The sequence below is a fragment of the Nerophis lumbriciformis genome, linkage group LG14, assembly GCF_033978685.3.
Source record: "Nerophis lumbriciformis linkage group LG14, RoL_Nlum_v2.1, whole genome shotgun sequence".
In the NCBI taxonomy this organism is placed as follows: domain Eukaryota; kingdom Metazoa; phylum Chordata; class Actinopteri; order Syngnathiformes; family Syngnathidae; genus Nerophis; species Nerophis lumbriciformis.
In genome coordinates, this window is record NC_084561.2 from 2,025,001 (window position 1) to 2,041,506 (window position 16,506).

General features: G+C 44.7%; 1 protein-coding gene across 1 annotated transcript in view; it reads left to right on the forward strand.

Moving 5' to 3' along the window:
- LOC133616695 (guanine nucleotide-binding protein subunit alpha-14-like) overlaps positions 1-16,506 on the forward strand; it is a 57,465-nt gene that overhangs the window by 31,983 nt on the left and 8,976 nt on the right. Inside the window, exons 3-6 of the mRNA XM_061976260.2 lie at positions 2,009-2,193; positions 2,402-2,556; positions 5,166-5,294; positions 11,740-11,869. Of these exons, the coding sequence (XP_061832244.1) occupies positions 2,009-2,193; positions 2,402-2,556; positions 5,166-5,294; positions 11,740-11,869 (599 nt within the window). The remainder of the gene's footprint in view (positions 1-2,008; positions 2,194-2,401; positions 2,557-5,165; positions 5,295-11,739; positions 11,870-16,506) is intronic.

The following is a 16,506-nucleotide window of genomic DNA, read 5'->3' on the forward strand; positions in this document are numbered from 1 at the left end:
TATTCAGTTGAATATGCTACAAAGACAACATATTTGATGTTCAAACTCATAAACTTTATTTTTTTTTTTTGCAAATAATCATTAACTTATAATTTCATGGCTGCAACACGTGCCAAAGTAGTTGGGAAAGGGCATGTTCACCACTGTGTTACATGGCCTTTCCTTTTAACAACACTCAGTAAAGGTTTGGGAACTGAGGAGACACATTTTTGAAGCTTCTCAGGTGGAATTCTTTCCCATTCTTGCTTGATGTACAGCTTAAGTTGTTCAACAGTCCGGGGGTCTCCGTTGTGCTATTTTAGGCTTCACATTTTCAATGGGAGACAGGTCTGGACTACAGGCAGGCCAGTCTAGTACCCGTACTCTTTTACTATGAAGCCACGCTGATGTAACAAGTGGCTTGGCATTGTGTTGCTGAAATAAGCAGGGGCGTCCATGGTAACGTTGCTTGGATGGCAACATATGTTGCTCCAAAACCTGTATGTACCTTTCAGCATTAATGGCGCCTTCACAGATGTGTAAGTTACCCATGTCTTGGGCACTAATGCACCCCCATACCATCACACATGCTGCCTTTTACACTTTGCGCCTAGAACAGTCTAAATGGTTCGCTTCCCCTTTGGTCCGGATGACACGATGTCGAATATTTCCAAAAACAATTTGAAATGTGGACTCGTCAGACCACAGAACAATTTTCCACTTTGCATGAGTCCATCTTAGATGATCTCGGGCCCAGAGAAGCAGGCAGTGTTTCTGGGTGTTGTTGATAAATGGCTTTTGCTTTGCATAGTAGAGCTTTAACTTGCACTTACAGATGTAGCGACCAACTGTAGTTACTAAAAGTGGTTTTCTGAAGTGTTCCTGAGCCCATGTGGTGATATCCTTTAGAGATTGATGTGGGTTTTTGATACAGTGCCGTCTGAGGGATGGAAGGTCACGGTCATTCAATGTTGGTTTCCGGCCATGCCGCTTACGTGGAGTGATTTCTCCAGATTCTCTGAACCGTTTGATGATATTACGGATCGTAGATGTTGAAATCCCAAAATGTCTTGCAATGGCACTTTGAGAAACGTTGTTCTTAAACTGTTTGACTATTTGCTCACGCAGTTGTGGACAAAGGGGTGTACCTCGCCCCATCCTTTCTTGTGAAAGACTGAGCATTTTTTGGAGAAGCTGTTTTTATACCCAATCATGGCACCCACCTGTTCCCAATTAGCCTGCACACCTGTGGGATGTTCCAAATAAGTGTTTGATGAGCATTCCTCAACTTTATCAGTATTTATTGCCACCTTTCCCAACTTCTTTGTCACGTGTTGCTGGCATCAAATTCTAAAGTTAATGATTATTTGCAACAAAAAAAAATGTTTATGAGTTTGAACATCAAATATGTTGTCTTTGTAGCATATTCAACTGAATATGGCTTGAAAAGGATTTGCAAATCATTGTATTCCGTTTATATTTACATCTAACACAATTTCCCAACTCATATGGAAACGGGGTTTGTAATAAGACTGTAACACAACAACATGTGGGGAAAGTGAAGTGCTGGGAATACTTTCTACATCTTAGACCATATGGCCCGTCCCGAGTACAAAGCAGTGTTAGTTTTAGAAGAAAAAACAAGTTAGAAAAAAAGGTGGCGGTCGTACCTTCAACTAGGAAAGTCTGCAGGTAGAAGTGGCCTAGTGGTTAGAGTGTCCGCCCTGAGATGGGTAGGTTGTGAGTTCAAATCCCGGCCGAGTCATACCAAAGACTATAAAAATGGGAGCCATTACCTCCCTGCTTGGCACTCAGCATCAAGGGTTGGAATTGGGGCTTAAATCACCAAAATGATTCCCGGGCGCGGCCACCGCTGCTGCCCACTGCTCCCCTCACCTCCCAGGGGGTGATCAAGGGTGATGGGTCAAATGCAGAGAATAATCTCGCCACACCTAGTGTGTGTGTGACAATCATTGGTACTTTAACTTTAACTTTAACTTTTAGTCAACTTCTATTTTGTGCCGCCCAGGAACTGGAGAGAGTGGGAAAACCACGTTTGTCCGCCAGATGAGGATCATCCACGGACGAGGCTTCTCTGAGGAGGACAGACTGGGCTTCTCTAAATGCATCTTCCAGAACATCTTCACCGCTATCAAGGCCATGACGGCGGCCATGAGCACACTCAGGATTCCTTACTCCAACACTGAGAATGAGGTTGGCACACACAACGTAAACACTCTACATAAGTGGCTAACAGGTTTTGCCCACATCAAATGAGCGACACTCACACACACACACACACTCACACTCACTTACACACACACACACACACACACACACACCCACACACAGTGCCTCTAAATACAGGCGTGCTGAGTAAGCAACAAGGAATGGCAAGTGTCAATCACCTTCTACCTTGCAGATCTACGCCACCTGGCTGCAGGAGGTCAACACGTCGCACATCACCCAGCTGGAGCGGCGCTACGTGGACGCCATACGTCGCCTCTGGGCCGACTCCGGCATCCGGGTCTGCTACAGCCGACGCCACGAGTACCAACTGTTGGACTCCACGGAGTAGTGAGTGCTGATTGGCATCCCGAGTCAGAACATTTAGCCACAAAGTCTGTATTTCATAGAGAAAGAACATGTGAACTTATTAACTATCATTATATCAATCAAGGATTTAACGAAATGATCACGCTGTAGAGAAAAACGGTCCTACTAGACCACATGTCTGTGGTCCTACTAGAACACATGTCTGTGGTCCTACTAGAACACATGGCTGTGGTCCTACTAGACCACATGTCTGTGGTCCTACTAGAACACATGTCTGTGGTCCTACTAGACCACATGTCTGTGGTCCTACTAGAACACATGTCTGTGGTCCTACTAGAACATGTCTGTGGTCCTACTAGACCACATGTCTGTGGTCCTGCTAGACCACATGTCTGTGGTCCTACTAGACCACATGTCTGTGGTCCTACTAGCACACATGTATGTGGTCCTACTAGACCACATGTCTGTGGTCCTACTAGACCACATGTCTGTGGTCCTACTAGACCACATGGCTGTGGTCCTACTAGACCACATGGCTGTGGTCCTACTAGACCACATGTCTGTGGTCCTACTAGAACACATGTCTGTGGTCCTACTAGACCACATGGCTGTGGTCCTACTAGACCACATGGCTGTGGTCCTACTAGACCACATGGCTGTGGTCCTACTAGACCACATGGCTGTGGTCCTACTAGACCACATGGCAGTGGTCCTACTAGACCACATGTCTGTGGTCCTGCTAGAACACAAGACTGTGGTCCTACTAGACCACATGTCTGTGGTCCTACTAGAACATGTCTGTGGTCCTACTAGACCACATGTCTGTGGTCCTGCTAGACCACATGTCTGTGGTCCTACTAGACCACATGTCTGTGGTCCTACTAGCACACATGTATGTGGTCCTACTAGACCACATGTCTGTGGTCCTACTAGACCACATGTCTGTGGTCCTACTAGCACACATGTATGTGGTCCTACTAGAACACATGTATGTGGTCCTACTAGACCACATGTCTGTGGTCCTACTAGAACACGTCTGTGGTCCTACTAGACCACATGTCTGTGGTCCTACTAGACCTCATGTCTGTGGTCCTTCTAGACAACATGTCTGTGGTCCTACTAGAACACGTCTGTGGTCCTACTAGACCACATGTCTGTGGTCCTACTAGAACACGTCTGTGGTCCTACTAGACCACATATCTGTGGTCCTACTAGACCACATGTCTGTGGTCCTACTAGACCACATATCTGTGGTCCTACTAGACCACATGTCTGTGGTCCTACTAGACAACATGTCTGTGGTCCTACTAGAACCCGTCTGTGGTCCTACTAGACCACATGTCTGTGGTCCTACTAGACAACATGTCTGTGGTCCTACTAGAACACGTCTGTGGTCCTACTAGACCACATGTCTGTGGTCCTACTAGACCACATGTCTGTGGTCCTACTAGAACACATGTCTGTGGTCCTACTAGACCACATGTCTGTGGTCCTACTAGTACACATGTCTGTGGTCCTACTAGTACACATGTCTGTGGTCCTACTAGAACACATGTCTGTGGTCCTACTAGACCACATGTCTGTGGTCCTACTAGAACACATGTCTGTGGTCCTACTAGACCACATGTCTGTGGTCCTACTAGAACACATGTCTGTGGTCCTACTAGACCACATGTCTGTGGTCCTACTAGAACACATGTCTGTGGTCCTACTAGACCACATGTCTGTGGTCCTACTAGACCACATGTCTGTGGTCCTACTAGACCACATGTCTGTGGTCCTACTAGAACACATGTCTGTGGTCCTACTAGACCACATGTCTGTGGTCCTACTAGACCACATGTCTGTGGTCCTACTAGACCACATGTCTGTGGTCCTACTAGAACACATGTCTGTGGTCCTACTAGACCACATGTCTGTGGTCCTACTAGACCACATGTCTGTGGTCCTACTAGACCACATGCCTGTGGTCAGCGCCAAGTAAGTGACTTGACTTGATTGTGCGACTATGATCTTGTTGTTTGTTTCAAAATGATTCAATGTTGAAACATAAAGAGTAGAAAAAATGAAGAAATTGTCAGCTGCTGTCTTCTTGTAAAACAGCAATGAAAATGAAAGTTAGCATTTAAACAGACTATAGTGTAGCAAACATTTAAACAGACTATAGTGTAGCAAACATTTAGACAGACTATAGTGTAGCAAACATTTAGACAGACTATAGTGTAGCAAACATTTAAACAGACTATAGTGTAGCAAACATTTAGACAGACTATAGTGTAGCAAACATGTCTGCCACAATCATGTGTTCTTAAATGTGTATTCCAGTTTGGATTTGTGCTTCCATGGTAAAGAAGTGAAATGAATGTTTTATCATACATTTATTTTCCTGGTGTTTGGTTGTGTGTGTTTGCAGAGCAGCTTAGTCATCAAAGTGTGTGTGCCTGATAAGTGACAAAGGCGGTCGGCCATAAAGCCGTGGTCTGTACACAATGTGATATGCTCCGTTCTTAGCCTTTTAATCATTTTTAATCAATGCTAATTCATCACGTATGCTACTGTATGTCACTTCTGTTTGTTTTGCACATATGGCAGCTGTGCTAGCAAACCACTGTCCTCTCTTTGTCTTTCAGCTACATGAACAATCTGGAACGCATCGCCGCGCCCGACTACATCCCCACAGAACAGGATGTGCTGAGGGTCCGATTCCCCACCACGGGCATCAACGACTATTCCTTCACCATCGAAAAGATCAGGCTCAGGTTGCTAATATCAGTGCGAATGAATGAATGAATGAATGAATGAATGATTGGGATTGTGTTGACTCACAAATCTCCTTTAAGCTGAGTTTACTGGTGCTTTGTCCCTTGACACAGAGCTAATTACAGCACATCGTTAGCATACCTGCCAACTACTCCGGTTTTCCCGTAATTAGTACGGTTTTCATCAACCGGAGTTACGGTTGCAGTGATAAAAAATACGGTTTTTCATTAATTAAATTTTTTTTTTTTTTTTTAAGTTTTATTCACGAAATCGCGTAACAACAATGACAATCGACACTGCTTCCCGTAACTTCCTATCGAGCCATTCCGAATGCCATGCGCGAGGCTATTTATAGCACCGCTGCCAAGCACGAGGCACCAGTTGCCATTGTTTCCAAACGAGCGAACGATCATGGAATCAGCCGGAGAAAAATCGCAAACGAGTCTTAAACCGAAAAGGAAAATGCAGTCATTCCGTGAAGAATATTCAAAAGCCTATCCGGGAATAATTATCCCTTCCAAAAAGGGTGAAAACTACGCGAATTGCACCTTGTGCAGACAAGATTTTTCGATCGGACACGGAGGAATTAGCGATGTAAAAGACCACGTTGGGACAAAAGAACACAAGTCTAATGCCGTTGCTAGCGATACAAGTGGAAAACTTTCAACGTTTTTCGGATTTTAGCCACAAAAAGGTAATGACACCAATGTTATCTATTGGAATTGTTTAGTACTGTTATACTGTTAAAAGTGTTTATACTATTTATGCTTTCAAGTCCAAGTTGAAGAAATCTTGTTAAATGTTGACAGCATAACTACCAAAATACAGAAGTATGTCCTTAATATTTTTGCAGTGCTATTTCTGTTGAAAAGTTCAAATGATTACATTAGAGATGTGATGTGCCACTTTTCAAGTGTCTGATGGCTTCAATTCATTTTCATTCATTTTTCATATTTTGAATTCTTTTGAAAGGCTTACAAAAAAACTACATTTGAATTGTAATTCCATGCTATTGACAGGACTATTAATTTTAATGAAGTTAGCTTACCATGTTTACAGTATGATAATTGTGATAGAAATGTGAATTTTAGGCACAGAATATTTTTTACAATTGAACAAGGCAGTAGATTATACAAGCTTGGACAGAAAGTTAATAATGACACCAATTTTTTTTTTAATGGAATTGTTTAGTACTGTTTTACCATTTGTTTACTGTAAAAAGTGTTTATACTTTCAATGAACAAATTGAAGTCTTGTGAAAGGTTGACAGGATAACTGGCATTAACTGTCAAAATAATTTCAAACTATTGAAGTTAGCTTACAGAATAAACATGCCAATCAACCCATATGATTTTTGCTGTAATATTTTTGTTTTGAAAAGTCACTGTGACTGATAGAAAAGTGATGGTTTTAGCAACATTTTAACCTGTCTGAATGCTAATAATCATTTTGCGTCGGGGGGCGAAGCCCTGAACCCTCCACCAGGATTTTGTCCTGGACCTACCGGGGCCTGCGGCCCTTGGACCCTGGCTACTAGGTTTTTCTGATTTCAAAAGTTGGCAGGTATGGTGAGGTTATAAAGCTTTTGCCTGTTAAAGAAAGGAGACTGATCCAATGCAGCACAGACTTTCGCGTGCCACGCTGTCACGACCCAGACGCACACCAGTGCGCAATCATATGGGAGCCGCGCTGAGCGCACCTCCAAGCGCGTCTCGCTGCCGGCGACGGCCGGGTATATGGGCCCGACGCTCCAGCGCCATCCATTTTCAGGGCTAGTTGATTCGGCAGGTGGGTTGTTACACACTCCTTAGCGGGTTCCGACTTCCATGGCCACCGTCCTGCTCTCTATATAAACCAGGGTGAGCCCCACCCTTTTCGTGAGCGCACTGCGCGCGGAGTGACCCCTGTTACGCGCCCCCGGCAACAGGGGTGGCGGGCAGGTAAGCTGCGCGGGCGGAGCGCGCGGAGTGACCCATGTTACGAGCCCCCGGCCACGGGGGTGGCGGGCAGGTAAGCTGCTTACCTGCTGCGCGTGACGCCGGCCGCGGCGAAGGCGGACGAGGCGGGGTGTCGGTGCGGTGGGCGCGGTGGTGACCCTGGACGTGCGTCGGGCCCTTCTCGCGGATCGCCTCAGCTACGGCTCCAGGTGGGGCCCTCTCGGGGGAAGGGGCCTCGGTCCCGGACCCCGGCGAGGCGTCCCTTCTCCGCTCCGTAAAAGTGTCCATCTCTTTTCTTTTTTCTTCTTCTGTTGTGGCATATGCTGCAGGTGCCTGCTCGTTTTTCGTATGTGGGTAACAACATTTAACTATGTATATATATTTACCAATTGGTTTAACTGCCACCCGCAAAAAAAAACAAAAAAAAAATCTAATTAATCCGCCCGACTCGACCCGCGCGCGGATAAAATCGTATTTTTTTTTATTTCATCCGCCCGATCCGCGGATAATCCGCGGACTCCGCGGTTGTGCCCGCAAACCGCGCATCTCTATTAGACACCTAAACAATGTGATAAAGAACATTTGACATCAATCAAACTAGGGATCTAGATATCTGCTCAGGACTCTCTTCACTTTTTTGCCTTCACCTTCAATGTCCATTCCTTTTTGGTGACTTTATATACTCTGGACCTAGACGTTGAGTCTGCGACATACATGGCGGACAATAACTGACTTTGTCAGTCCAAAAGCATTCGCCGTTTTCCTCGACAGCCAGGTAATACAAAGCACACGCTACCTTTTTTTATCACATCCACGGGAGCTCGCATTCTTGTTGTCTCTCCTTCGACAAATGGACAAAGTTTTTCGCTAAGTAGAATCACAGCTGACCTTGGAAAGTTCTTCTGCCGTCTGAGAAGTGTTGTATCCCAGATAGCTGCAATGGCTTTCTCTTAAGGTATTCATGTGTGATCTCCACAAGCTTCTGTGCATGTAGAGGAAGGAGAACCACGGGCATGTCTGGATGACTCACCTCCATATTTCCAGTGGTTAGCTCCAAATTACGAAACCGTTTTTTTATGAAGCTGGCTGTGGCGCGTTCTTTCTGACGTCACTTCCTGTGTGGGGCGCGTCACTTCCTCTCCGAACTGACTTTGTCAATGATCAATGAGTCCACACAAAGCTAAAAGCACACTTACCCGTGTAAACATTTGTCCGAGGAGGGGAACCTTAAACACTGGTTCAGTGTGGCTGAAATGGGGCTTAGGCTAAATAATTATTCCTTTAAGGGGTTATCCGGCTTAGCCTAAGATGTTACACACTCTTAACAATTAAAACACAAACCCTCAAAAAAGAGCCTTGTTCAAAGCAGTTTAGGGTGCTGAGAGAAGGGGATTAGTCCTCAAGATGTTACACACTCTTAACAATTAAGGCACAAACCCTCTAAAGAACATTCCTGTTCTGAGCAGTTTTGGGCGCTAAGAGAAGGGGATTAGTCTTCAAGATGTTACACCTTTTACACCCTTGGCATTCTCTCCATGAGCTTCAAGAGGTAGTCACCTGAAATGGTTTTCACTTCACAGGTGTGCTTGAAGCTCATGGAGAGAATGCCCAGACTGTGCAAAGCAGTAATCAGAGCAAAGGGTGGCTATTTTGAAGAAACTAGAATATAAAACATGTTTTCGCCTTTTTTTTTTTTAAATACATAACTCCACATGTGTTCATTCATAGTTCCAAGAGGGCGAGAATTACTGTCGAATTCCAGAAGGAAATCATCACCAAGTTTGGGAAATCTTGCTAAGATGTAGAGGAAGTCCGCACCAACAAAAAGTGCCATCCTGGCAAAAAAATAACTTGTTAAGGACGCTAAGGTTGCGGAAGGAGTGACAAAACGATGTTGACAAGTGGCTACTTTTCTACTCCTCTGCTGTCTTCTCAAGTGTTTTCTACACGAGTGTCCATCCATCCATCCATCCATCTTCTTCCGCTTATCCGAGGTCGGGTCGCGGGGGCAGCAGCTTAAGCAGGGAAGCCCAGACTTCCCTCTCCCCAGCCACTTCGTCCAGCTCCTCCTGGGGGATCCCGAGGCGTTCCCAGGCCAGCCGGGAGAGATAGTCTTCCCAGCGTGTCCTGGGTCTTCCCCGCGGCCTCCTACCGGTCGGACGTGCCCGAAACACCTTCCTAGGGAGGCGTTCGGGTGGCATCCTGACCAGATGCCCGAACCACCTCATCTGGCTCCTCTCGATGTGGAGGAGCAGCGGCTTTACTTTGAGCTCCCCCCGGATGGCAGAGCTTCTCACCCTATCTCTAAGGGAGAGCCCCGCCACTCGGCGGAGGAAACTCATTTCGGCCGCTTGTACCCGTGATCTTGTCCTTTCGGTCATGACCCAAAGCTCATGACCATAGGTGAGGATGGGAACGTAGATCGACCGGTAAATCGAGAGCTTTGCTTTCCGGCTCAGCTCCTTCTTCACCACAACGGATCGATACAGCGTCCGCATTACTGAAGACGCCGCACCGATCCGCCTGTCGATCTCACGATCCACTCTTCCCCCACTCGTGAACAAGACTCCGAGGTACTTGAACTCCTCCACTTGGGGCAAGATCTCCTCCCCAACCCGGAGATGGCACTCCACCCTTTTCCGGGAGAGAACCATGGACTCGGACTTGGAGGTGCTGATTCTCATCCCAGTCGCTTCACATTCGGCTGCGAATCGATCCAGCGAGAGCTGAAGATCCTGGCCAGATGAAGCCATCAGGACCACATCATCTGCAAAAAGCAGAGACCTAATCCTGCAGCCACCAAACCAGATCCCCTCAACGCCTTGACTGCGCCTAGAAATTCTGTCCATAAAAGTTCAGAACAGAATGGGTGACAAAGGGCAGCCTTGGCGGAGTCCAACCCTCACTGGAAACGTGTCCGACTTACTGCCGGCAATGCGGACCAAGCTCTGACACTGATCATACAGGGAGCAGACTGCCACAATCAGACAGTCCGATACCCCGTACTCTCTGAGCACTCCCCACAGGACTTCCCGAGGGACACGGTCGAATGCCTTCTCCAAGTCCACAAAGCACATGTAGACTGGTTGGGCAAACTCCCATGCACCCTCAAGGACCCTGCCGAGAGTATAGAGCTGGTCCACAGTTCCACGACCAGGACGAAAACCACACTGTTCCTCCTGAATCCGAGGTTCGACTATCCGGCGTAGCCTCCTCTCCAGTACACCTGAATAGACCTTACCGGGAAGGCTGACGAGTGTCCAATGAAGTCAAAATCATGTTGAATGTCCATTACTATTTTCTATTGTTTTTGTAACTCTTCTATAGTACACGTGTCAACATAGTATTGGGATTGACTTTGTTTTCTACGGGAAAACAAATGTCACTTTGGGAATGTATAATGGGCGTAAAGTGAGGTCACGCTGGAGCTGGAATGAAAAACAATCTAAAGGACTTGCTGGAATACAGTTGGAATACAGTTGGAATACAGTTGGAATACAGTTGGAATACAGTTGGAATACAGTTGTCCACACCTTGTATGCTTTTACATCTTTAGAAAAAAATGTCAATGGAAATTTCTGTTTTTTTATTATTATACCGGCCGCCTCTTTGAGCTGCAATATGACCCACTTAACATGCTTCAAAACTCACCATATTTGACGCACACATCAGGACCTGCGAAAATTGCCTTTTGATAAAAAAACCAAACCCCAAAAATAAAAATTGCGCTCTAGCGCCCCCTAGGAAAAAAAAAAACTAGACTGCCTGTAACTCCCACTAGGAAGGTTGGAGAGACATGAAACAAAAACCTCTATGTAAGTCTGACTTACACCTACCTTTCATAATTGTATATCCTCGGGCAAAAATCAACAGCAAGTTGGCAATTCCCCCTTCAAGACAAAAAAGTACTAAAAACAGTCACTTTTGCCTCTTTGAGCTGTAATTTGACCCCCTTAACATGCTTCAAAACTCACCAAACTGAACACACACATCAGGACTGGCAAAAATTGCGATCTAATGAAAAAACCTAACCCCAAATCTCAAAATTGTGCTCTAGCGCAATTTTTTAATGAAACGCACAAAAAACTGCTCCTCGGATGAAAAAACTGACACAACTGCCTGTAACTCTCCCTGGGAAGGTCGGAGAGACATGAAACAAAAACCTCTATGTAGGTCTCACTTAGACCTACATTTCATAAACTGACAACCCCCAGCAAGAATCAACAGGAAGTTTGCTATTCCGCCTTCAAAACAAATTTTTTGTAAAAACCGGTCACCTTCCTTCAAAAACTATCTCCTCTGAGCGCGTTTGTCGTTTCGGCTTCAAACTAACACAGGAGAGAGATTAAACCCTTGTGTATAAAATAACAGAACAGCTTTTTAATACCTGCTCCGGTTTTGATTTTATGACCCTTCAAAGACCCGCTGCGCTGATGCTGCTGCGCTGCTGTTTTTTTTCATTTTTGTTTTGTTTTTGATCTAGAATGCTCTTTCTCACTTTGCACAGGATTGTGGACGTTGGAGGTCAGAAGTCGGAGCGTCGAAAATGGATCCACTGTTTTGAGAATGTCACCTCGCTGATCTTTCTGGCCTCCCTCAGCGAGTACGACCAAGTCCTGGAAGAGAGGGACGTCATTGTAAGTTGGTGTGGTGCAGAATGCAAGAGTTGCCCGGCAGGTGGAGGTGTCCGATGCTCTTTGAGCGTGTGTCGGATGCTCTGACGGCCCAAATGTGCAGAAACAGCACGGGACTTCAGCCATTAATAACTAGAAAAGCACTCGGAGAGCACACACCTGAAATTATTATTATTTTTTATTTAGCCTTTATTTAACCAGGTAAAATCCCATTGAGATCAAGGATCTCTTTTCCAAGAGAGACCTGGCCAAGAGGGCAGCAGCAAGATTACATTAAAACACATAAAACATGACATGTACAACATTAAAACTTGCTGACATGACACATGTGCATACAGACAAGGTAGACTGCAATCCTTTCACAGAAGCTTTCAACTCATTCAATGTAACAAGGCTTTGAAGTTGAAGATTGGATTGTAGGTTATTCCAAGCCTTTGGTGCTGAAAACCTAAATGCTTTCTTGCCCAGTTCACTTCTTACTTTGGGGACGACAAGTTGCAGAACATTCATTGAACGAAGATTGTGACTTCCTTGTTTCTTTGTTAAAAGACAAGACAGATAAGATGGAGTGATACCCAGAATGGTTTTGTAGATGAAAACATACCAATGATTGAGGCGTCCAGCACATAAAGATGTCCAGTTAACCATTGAGTATAACACACAATGGTGAGTAAGTTAACCATTGAGTATAACACACAATGGTGAGTAAGTTAACCATTGAGTATAACACACAATGGTGAGTAAGTTAACCATTGAGTATAACACACAATGGTGAGTAAGTTAACCACTGAGTATAACACACAATGGTGAGTAAGTTAACCATTGAGTATAACACACAATGGTGAGTAAGTTAACCATTGAGTATAACACACAATGGTGAGTAAGTTAACCACTGAGTATAACACACAATGGTGAGTAAGTTAACCATTGAGCATAACACACAATAATGAGTAAGTTAACCACTGAGTATAACACACAATGGTGAGTAAGTTAACCATTGAGTATAACACACAATAATGAGTAAGTTAACCACTGAGTATAACACACAATGGTGAGTAAGTTAACCATTGAGTATAACACACAATGGTGAGTAAGTAACCATTGAGTATAACACACAATGGTGAGTAAGTTAACCATTGAGTATAACACACAATGGTGAGTAAAATAACCATTGAGTATAACACACAATGGTGAGTAAGTTAACCATTGAGTATAACACACAATGGTGAGTAAGTTAACCATTGAGTATAACACACAATGGTGAGTAAAATAACCATTGAGTATAACACACAATGGTGAGTAAGTTAACCATTGAGTATAACACACAATGGTGAGTAAGTTAACAATTGAGTATAACACACAATGGTGAGTAAGTTAACAATTGAGTATAACACACAATGGTGAGTAAGTTAACCATTGAGTCACACAATGGTGAGTAAGTTAACCATTGAGTATAACACACAATGGTGAATAAGTTAACCATTGAGTATAACACACAATGGTGAGTAAGTTAACCATTGAGTATAACACACAATGGTGAGTAAGTTAACCATTGAGTATAACACACAATGGTGAGTAAAATAACCATTGAGTATAACACACAATGGTGAGTAAGTTAACCATTGAGTATAACACACAATGGTGAGTAAGTTAACAATTGAGTATAACACACAATGGTGAGTAAGTTAACAATTGAGTATAACACACAATGGTGAGTAAGTTAACCATTGAGTCACACAATGGTGAGTAAGTTAACCATTGAGTATAACACACAATGGTGAATAAGTTAACCATTGAGTATAACACACAATGGTGAGTAAGTTAACCATTGAGTATAACACACAATGGTGAGTAAGTTAACCACTGAGTATAACACACAATGGTGAGTAAGTTAACCATTGAGTATAACACACAACGGTGAGTAAGTTAACCATTGAGTATAACACACAATGGTGAGTAAGTTAACCACTGAGTATAACACACAATGGTGAGTAAGTTAACCATTGAGCATAACACACAATAATGAGTAAGTTAACCACTGAGTATAACACACAATGGTGAGTAAGTTAACCATTGAGTATAACACACAATGGTGAGTAAGTTAACCACTGAGTATAACACACAATGGTGAGTAAGTTAACCATTGAGTATAACACACAATGGTGAGTAAGTTAACCATTGAGTATAACACACAATGGTGAGTAAGTTAACCATTGAGTATAACACACAATGGTGAGTAAGTTAACCACTGAGTATAACACACAATGGTGAGTAAGGGGAGCGCATAAATAAAAAACTACCGTAAATCCCGGACTATAAGCCGCTACTTTTTTCTGACACTTTAAACCCTGCGGTTTATAAGACGGTGCTGCTAATTTATGGATTTTACTCTATGATACCAGCCATACTAAAAATAGTTAAAACAAACAAGCAAATGTTATTAATTTTCTCTACCTAGAGTGAAAAAACAGCATCCATCTATATCTTGACAAACAAAACAATGATTAATGATTATTATGTGCAGTAAAACTTTTCATGAACTCAACTCACTTTAATGTGTGTTCCTAAATGTGTGTTGGACGTCTTACATCTGTTATGGTTTTAGTTTACAGAGTAAACAAGTTAAAACTGCAGTTTTGGCCATTGTTTTCTCTAAAGGCATACATTTGTGTAAATATGGCCAAGGAAGAATATGCACTATTGTGGGCTTCATCACTAAAGGATAAATCTCATCTAATAAAGAACTCATCTGCCATTTTCAAGTAGCTTGAGGCGTCTCCGACTCCCTCCTGGTCATGTGACATGAGTGTCTGTTGTGATTTGGCTTCCTGGGTTCAATGACCCAACTTATCTGGCCTCTGATTGGCCAGTCCATAATGTTTGGCCCTAACCTTAGCCAAGTATGACTCATCATAGGAACATCATGGATGTCCTCCGTATGTATAAATGTTCTCAGCAATCTGAGGGTTCCTGGTTCAATCCCCACCTTCTACCATCCTAGTCACGTCCGTTGTGTCCTTGAGCAAGACACTTCACCCTTGCTCCTGATGGGTCCTGCTTAGCGCCTTGCATGGCAGCTCCCTCCATCAGTGTGTGAATGTGGAAATAGTGTCAAAGCGCTTTGGAGTTCCTTTAAAAAAGGTAGAAAAGTGCTATACAAGTATAACCCATTTACCATTCATCCAGGTCAGTGGATTTTATACTTATTTTTTGGGGGGTCTGGATTCGCAGTCCATTTTCTCTTTGATGTAAGCTACCTCGCTACATGGCTCTAAAAGTAGCTAAGCTACCGCCAAGCTTCTGGGAAATGTAGTTAAGCTACGTAGCTTAGCTTCATGTAGCTTGTTACTGCCTATATGATAGCAGTTATTTCATATTTTCAATCAATTAGTCAAGTAGTTAGTAAGAAGCACCAGCACTTTGCCCTGCATGTAAGCAATGTCATGTTCTTCTTCACCGCAGAGCTCACACACCAAATAACTTTTTCTGCAAATGAATATCGACTCCTCAAATCCATTATCGGCCTCCTTGACTACTTATATCGGTACAGGTATCGGCCCTGAAGAAAACATATTGGTTGATCTCTACCCAAATGTTTGCGCTAGAGATGCGCGGATAGGCAATTATTTCATCCGCAACCGCATCAAAAAGTCGTCAACCATCCGCCATCCACCCGATGTAACATTTCATCAGAACCGCACCCACCCGTTGTTATATATCTAATATAGACGATGCAAGGCATTAGTGAGGTTATAAAGCTTTTGCCTGTTAAAGAAAGGAGACTGATCCAATGCAGCACAGACATTCACGTGCCACGTTGTCACGACCCAGACGCACACCAGTGCGCAATCATATGGGAGCCGCGCTGAGCGCACCTCCAAGCGCGTCTCGCTGCCGGCGACGGCCGGGTATGGGCCCGACGCTCCAGCGCCATCCATTTTCAGGGCTAGTTGATTCGGCAGGTGGGTTGTTACACACTCCTTAGCGGGTTCCGACTTCCATGGCCACCGTCCTGCTGTCTATATCAACCAGGGTGAGCCCCACCCCTTTCGAGAGCGCACTGCGCGCGGAGTGACCCCTGTTACGCGCCCCCGGCAACGGGGGTGGCGGGCAGGTAAGCTGCGCGGGCGGAGCGCGCGGAGTGACCCCTGTTACGAGCCCCCGGCCACGGGGGTGGCGGGCAGGTAAGCTGCTTACCTGCTGCGCGTGACGCCGGCCGCGGCGAAGGCGGACGAGGCGGGGTGTCGGTGCGGTGGGCGCGGTGGTGACCCTGGACGTGCGTCAGGCCCTTCTCGCGGATCGCCTCAGCTACGGCTCCCGGTGGGGCCCTCTCGGGGGAAGGGGCCTCGGTCCCGGACCCCGGCGAGGCGTCCCTTCTCCGCTCCGTAAAAGTGTCCATCTCTTTTCTTTTTTTTTCTTCTGTTGTGGCATATGCTGCAGGTGCCTGCTCGTTTTTCGTATGTGGGTAACAACATTTAACTATGTATATATATTTACCAATTGGTTTAACTGCCACCCGCCTGAATCTATTTAAAATCTAATTTTTTTTTATTTCAACCGCCCGACCCGACCCGCGGATAAAATCTAATTTTTTTTTATTTCATCCGCCCGATCCGCGGATAATCCGCGGACTCCGCGGT